This window comes from Scomber scombrus, chromosome 24 (genome assembly GCF_963691925.1).
Source record: "Scomber scombrus chromosome 24, fScoSco1.1, whole genome shotgun sequence".
Taxonomy (NCBI): domain Eukaryota; kingdom Metazoa; phylum Chordata; class Actinopteri; order Scombriformes; family Scombridae; genus Scomber; species Scomber scombrus.
This window is the reverse complement of record NC_084993.1, coordinates 12,831,015-12,838,103: the sequence shown is the minus strand read 5'-3', so window position 1 is coordinate 12,838,103 and position 7,089 is coordinate 12,831,015. Positions and strand designations below refer to the sequence as shown.

General features: G+C 39.5%; 1 protein-coding gene across 2 annotated transcripts; it reads right to left on the bottom strand.

Annotated features, from left to right (window-relative positions):
- Positions 1-3,441: 3,441 nt before the first annotated feature.
- On the bottom strand, positions 3,442-6,715 carry LOC134006612 (gap junction beta-6 protein-like). Of its 2 annotated transcripts, none has more exons than XM_062445544.1 (4): positions 6,545-6,715; positions 4,523-4,677; positions 3,742-3,864; positions 3,442-3,652 (listed from the first exon to the last, which is right to left on the bottom strand). In XM_062445544.1, the coding sequence occupies exons 1-4, from the start codon at positions 6,713-6,715 to the stop codon at positions 3,442-3,444; spliced, it is 660 nt and encodes a 219-aa protein (XP_062301528.1). The 2 variants fall into 2 exon arrangements, with proteins under 2 accessions (XP_062301528.1, XP_062301527.1); XM_062445543.1 differs by having other exon boundaries at positions 3,742-3,890; positions 4,525-4,677.
- Between the last annotated feature and the right edge of the window lie 374 nt (positions 6,716-7,089).

Here is a 7,089-nt window from a genome sequence, read left to right as displayed (position 1 = left end):
ATTATTATAGACGTGGTGATATTAAAACGGACCAAAATCTCAGAACTACATCAGACTGAGTGAGTCTATGTCCATGTCCATGTGTCCATCTTTTTAATCAGAAAATGATCCTAAATTTAGTTCATGAAATATTAGTGGCTTCCTGTGCTCCTTCTTTCCCACAGGGAAGTGAACGCAGCATGAGAGGTGCTGGATAATCCAGCAGGTGTTAGGATGATAATCCCTCCTCTTCCCTCCCACTTCAACCAGCACCATCACTCCAGCATCCACCTGCTTACCGCTCTCCTCTGAACGAGTCTCCCCTCCCGGCGGCGCGCTGCTTCTCTCACTTCTTTCCTCCTTCTTCTCTTTGTTTGGACTCCAGGCGTCCAAGCGAGGAGGTGGTGAGATTAGTGGGTGAGGAGGCGGGAGGGAGAGAGACACAGAGAGACAGAGTTACACAGAGAGAGGGAGAGAGAGAGAGAGAGGGGGGAGAGAGAGGGAGAGAGAGAGAGGGAGAGAGAGAGAGAGTAAAAAAAAGACGTGAGGCAAGTCTAGTCTAAAAAAAAAGGGCGCGTGTGGAACCTGTCCCGCGAAGGCGAAGCGCAGCGGCTGCGTCCCGCGTGGCCAAGGCCATCCGCCACTGTCACACATTGGTGTCCCCGTGCATGGGGCGCACGAGGGGGGTCGTAGAGGGGGGGTCAGGGGGAACTGTGTGTGTGTGTGTGTGTGTGGGCAGGGGCGACTCATCTCTGGCAAAAAGCCAAATAAAACTAGTTTTAAAAGCTTTAACAACTATTTTCTTTTTGGGTTTTTTTGCTGAAAAGTATTTTATAATATAATTAAATTCAATAGTATTAGTGTTCACTAGTATTACAGCTAGTAGTAATAGTCTTAGAAATAATATTTAGCAGTAGATGATATACAGTATTCATTGTAAAGTTGCAGGAGTATAACGGGGCTTGTTGGCTGTTTCTGATAAACAGTCAACAAAATGTGGAAAAGTGAACAAAAACATGTATTTAAATAAAATATGCAAATGAAAAGATAAACAAATGACAATAGATTTTAAATAATTACTATAGAATAAAAGAGAGTATTTCAGGCATAATTATATTCCTGAGCAATGATAGAAAAAAGCAGTTAAACAATTTAAATTGTCCTTTTTTTGGACCAGCACAGTGATTTAACACCATGGTTGTTTGTTAAAGGGTAACTTCACCTCATAAACAAACATTTTCTATAGTAACTTTGTGTAGTTTCAGTAGCTGTCCATGTTCTTGCAGTCACTGTTGGTCACCAGCAGAGGTCAATACAGTGCATCACTGAATGTATCTGGTGTAAATGAAAATGCATTTTTTGTCCCAATAAGGACAACCGGAGCGTTTTCATACCTAACCCTGAACTCAAAATGATGACAAATAACATCAATATTGTAAAAAAAAAAAAAAAAAAAAAGGGACAAAAGGCCAAACACAACTTTCCCACTCAACCCAAACACAGAAATATAAGACATCAACCAAAGTCTTTTTGAGAAGTTGAGAGTAAAAGAAAGGAGAAATCCACATGGAAATCAATCTAATCAATGGTTCCACCTCATTGTTTCACTTATTTATGATATATGATTGCACATCCTACATGACATTCTTTTATATCCAGTAACTTTTTCTTACTCTGTCACCCAGTCCTGAAAAGGAGATGTTCCAGGCGTCTTCCAGCTTGTCTGCATAATTTGCCATCCAGTCATTATTCCCATCTGAATCCAGTCCTTTAATAATTGTGGGAAAATAGTTTAATGCCTCCTTAAATATAAACTTTTGACACAGCACAAACTGTGGATCTGTTTTTAAGTAATCAAATATACAAAACATGCAACTTGTTTATTAATAAAACGTCCATTAAGTTAATTATCAAATAAATAGCTAAAGACAAATATTCTGTAAATAGACACAATGAATACATTTAATGTATTGTGTGGCTTTTGTGTGTGATGCATGTGTTTGTATCTAATTGTGCCACCAAGTTGAGTGACAAAATGCTTGTTTAGTTTTCACATTATCAGTATTAAACATGTTTAAATGAAAAATCAGACCATCACTAGATTAAGATCAAATTAAAATTTATTAGTTTAAGTAAAAGTGAGAAATTGTGTCAACTGTTATTTCATGAATATAAAAAAATATTACCAACTTTCTCACATTTTTACTCATGTTTTCTTCATGCCAGTAGAGGGCACGATGGCTCTAAATCATAGCATTATTAAAATACTCTATGTTTTGGCTTGTTTTCTTTTTTTTTTTAGATTAGACTAAATTGTCTAACTAGATGTCATATAACACAACAGACGTTAAAAAGTCAACTGATTGACATATATGTGAAACACTGGACCTCATGCAACAATACTGTCTTAATTTTTTCTTATATTTTCTCTTAAATTTCTGTTAAGTGAAAAGATAAGAGAAGTTAACTCCGGATGCACCAAACCACCCAAATCTGCTCTTACCCAGGTGTGCTGAATGATGAGCTTAAACTGGAGTCCTGTGGCAGAGTGTTTGTTATTAGCATAAGTAACGCCCCCTAAACACTATATAAGGACAGATGTTGTGCTGTGTGCAAATACTCAGAATCACAGAGGTGCCTCCAAAAAAAAAAAAAAAATTACAAGAAGATGATGAACTTTAGCAGTAATGAAACTGACAAACTGTTAAATAAACTTAATGGGGTCAATCGACCAAGTGTATTTTTTTATCCCGCATATTGAATAATTAATTTGTTCTAGTTACTCTGAAACATATGTTCCTCAAATTTAAAACTAATATTTCCTTTTGTTGGACAAACAATTATTGAACTGTGAGAGCGAGATGTTTTCTCGAGGGTGTGCTCTCAACCACTTGTTAAATCTTCTCTTACCTAAGAGAAGAGCAAAAATAAGAAAACATTGGTGAATCCTAGAAATGGTTCAAAGGGTACTAACAAAATCAGAACAAATCATAGATACAAATGAAAATAAGAGAATTTCTTCATATATCGCTGCTTGCTTGAGGCCAAATTCCATGTAAAAATACAGTTTTGAGTCCATCCTCTCCACCCTTTAAATGTTACAATTCAATAATATGGGTATCATAGAAAATGTCCACTTTTGTAGTTATATTTACACCGTTTTTGGGTCATTCGTGTGTGCTCCACTTAATAATGCAGCTTTAGTTTTTGTTGTAAGTCTTTGAAACTGTTTCTTCATGTATCCATGTTGTCTCTGCTTCATCAGGTTTGATGAACAGCTTCTAGTTTGTGTTATTCTGTATCCTGTCTCTGCTGGATTTCCTCTCCTTCTGACCAAAGATACCCCTGAGAAAAGGAGATGATAACACAGATGAAGGACTTAAGACTTTGACAGCCCTTTTAATATTGCTAAAGTAATGACTGACTGAATACTTTAATGAATCGCCTTACTGATTAATACAGCTACCTGGTGATAGCTTTGGCGACAAGATAGGCAAGTTCAGCCATGTTCAGGACCATACAGATAGAAGAGGCGGTGGCCATGAAAACCGTGAAGATGGTTTTCTCAGTGGGGCGTGAGATGAAACAGTCCACCAGGTTCGGACATGGCCACTGGTCACACTGCACCAGTCGTGGCATCTGGAAACCATCATACACCACATACAAGGCATACCTGGAGAGACAAGGACACAAACTGTATGGAGATGGTATGATTATACCAAACCAACAATATGATAGGTTCATCAGAATCACAGAATTTACATGAAGCCTCCTTCAAACAGCAGCCTGAACAAGAGGCTGCAGGCATATGTCCACCAGAGGGCGCCAGCGATGGGTAGTCGCCGTCTCTTTAGAGTCTCCAAATCTGTCTCCTGGCCCTTGTTGCTGAGGAAACCAGCTCTACCAGACCCCTGAAAAACCGAATCACATACAGACTAAATGACCAGAAAAGAAACATAGGATCACAGAGGCATGATATGACAAGACAACCCATGACAAGACATGACATGACAAGATAATTAAGACCAAACATGTGGAAGCATAAACACGAAATTTCTTAGAAACGATTTGCTCAAATGGCCTTCCATACATACCAGAAAAGAAGCGATGTGAGATGATGTTACATGACACGACGTGAAGTGAGTTGATGGATGCGACATGACATAAAGTGACTTAACATGAAATGACATGACATGACGTGAATTGACGTAACGTGACATGAAGTAACGTAACGTGACATGAAATGAAGTGACCATACATGAAGTGACCAGACATGAAGTGATGTGACATGAAATGACATGACGGAATGTACGTAATGTGACATGAAGTGAAGTGACGTAACGTAACGCGAAGTGATGTAACGTGACATGAGGTGACGCAACATGAAGTGACAATGTGATGTGACATGAAGTTACGTAACGTGGCATGAAATGATGTGAAGTGACGTGACATGAAGTGATGTGAAGAGACATGATGGCATATGAAACAGTAGGCTTTTCTCCCACCAGGATGTCTTTGCATTGACAAAATGAACAGCACACACACCTGCAACAGCCTCTTCTTATCGTTATGGTTCCGATAGGCCACGTACATGGCAACCAGGAGCGTTGGCGTGGAGACAAAGACAAGTTGAAGACACCAGAGACGGATGTGGGAGACGGGAAAGAACTGATCATAGCAGACGTTCTCACAGCCAGGCTGAAAAGGAGAGGGAGACAGAAAACATGATCACTGTTATTAGTCTTTGGAGCTTTTTCTAAACAAAGTAAAGTGACTCTTTGTGGTGAAGGAGCATGTCACCCTAACAATAAGAAAAAATACCAGCCATGACGTTCAAGTCAGTTGCTTTAAAGGTTGTCATCATGAGGTGATCTGAATGAGCTAAAATGTGTAGCAGAAGCTCAAGCAGAAAAGTCATAAAGCCACTGAGTGTGTAATTTCACAGAATAATAGCTACATTTTGCTGACATTGGCCTCATTAAAGCTGGATTGAAGGACTTTTGTCTCCCCCTTCTGGTAGTGAGAGTAATTACAAAAACACTCTACATGTGCTTACGTAATAGACTGCTGCTTGCTACTGTTGCAGCTGTAAAACAGTGGGAAAATTATTTTGAGTATCACACAAACCTTGTGAAATGACTCGTTTCACTACAAGAATTTGAAAAGCCACATGATCAAATTATTTTACCCCCATTCAAGTTAGCAGAGAGCTAAGCAGAAGTAAGAGGTCTCTGATGTGCTCTGTCCATAGAGCATCTGCAGTATGCATTCATCCAGCCAGCACGGGAATGTCAAACCTGACACCAGATTTAAAAACTTCATGTATTGCGAAATACAGAGATTTACCAGGCAGTGATAGGCTTAATCAACACTGTGAACTCATTTGGCAATGGCTTGAATCTAACAGATGTTCATAAGTTTAACACTGTAGGTTTAAGCCAGTCGTTCTCAAGATTTTCCACATCGAGGACCCCTAAACTGATACAAATTAGACCACAGACCTCCATCAGATAAGATTTTTGTGTCCCCTTTGCTTTTAGATATGTTATCAAAGAAAGTCTATGAAACCCATGACAGAAAGTGTATGAAATAGTCATACATTGTGTCATTTTGCTACTTGTGGATGGAATTGTAGTGAAAATAAATGATTCCCCTTTTCTGGGGACCCCTGGAACCTCCTCAAGAACCCCTGGGGGTCCCCAGAGAACCACTGGTCATACAAGACCAATAAAGGCTGTAGCAGCAAAACCACTGCGTTTTTTTTCTGAATTCAATCCTCTGAGGGAAGAATCATCATTTTATCAGTTACAGTCACAGTTAGACTTTGACACATTTTTTTCGCGAATATTTCCAACACATAACACTTTCATTCATTCCAGCTGTCAAAAACACAGACCGGTAAATTTAATCAGAACAGGAAAAAAGTGTTGCACACTCAGCTCCATTTGTACTTCTTTGTTCAGATAAAGACATTTCAGCCCTCCGGCTAATAATAGGTGACAGATACTGGTGTGTTATATAGGCCACACCCTGGTAACACATCTGATGGTGATTAGGTAATCATGTTCCACCATTAAGGTGAGAAAAACAATCAAGAGGCCTTCTGCAAATCTCCCAACACACATGGACAGGACCTACAGCCAATCAGCTGTCTTAACAACGTAACAAAAACCACCACGTTACACACCACATAGAGATTTTAGGTTTTCTATCCAATTTTTTTGAATGAGTATATTTAAATGCTAAAAGCACATTTTGAATAGATATACAGAAAAAGTTAAACATCAGCTCTGGATGAACATGAACAACTTAATCTAAATATCCAATAAATAAAGATACATGATAGAAAACACTTACCTCTTCTTGGAGGCATTGATACTTTCTCAATACCAACATATATTAGAGAGGAAATTGATGAATGTTATCATCAGAATAAAGAAGTACACATGGAGACACTTTTTTCCTGCAACCCTACTTACTTTTTCAACTGTATACCATCCACCAATGTGACAAGACATGTAAATAGATAGACCATATTTTCATAAATGATTTTGCTGATTCTTACCTGTTGTGTGTTACAGGTGAAGTCAGACTGCTCATCACCCCAGACACTCTCAGCAGCAACAACCAGCACCATGACCCGAAAAATAAACAGCACAGAGAGCCAGATTTTCCCCAGGCTGGTGGAGTGACGGTTCGCCCCCACCAGCTGAGTGTACAGAGCAGGCCAAGACATCCTGGAGGAGCAGGCACACACATGAGAATGGGAATTATAATAATATTAAAGTCACAGAAGTGGACAGTGGGACAGTTTTGGTGTTTTAGATACAGTGTGAGGTTTGGCTGCTTCCTTTGAGCTGCACATTGACAGCGAGACACAGATGGAGAGTATAGAAGCGAGGCAGCGGCAAAAGATGAAAGCAGAGACAGGCGATGAAACAAAAGAGAAGTTTGACAGAGAAAGAGGATGAAAAGGAATGAAACGGAGAGGAGGAGGAGGAGGAGGAGAAGAAAAGGCCCAGCGCCAACATTCATGTGAACTGATGAACCTCTTTGCCCACTGTGGACTGTACTGGACCGAGCCCACTCAACTAAAAACACACTGAACAC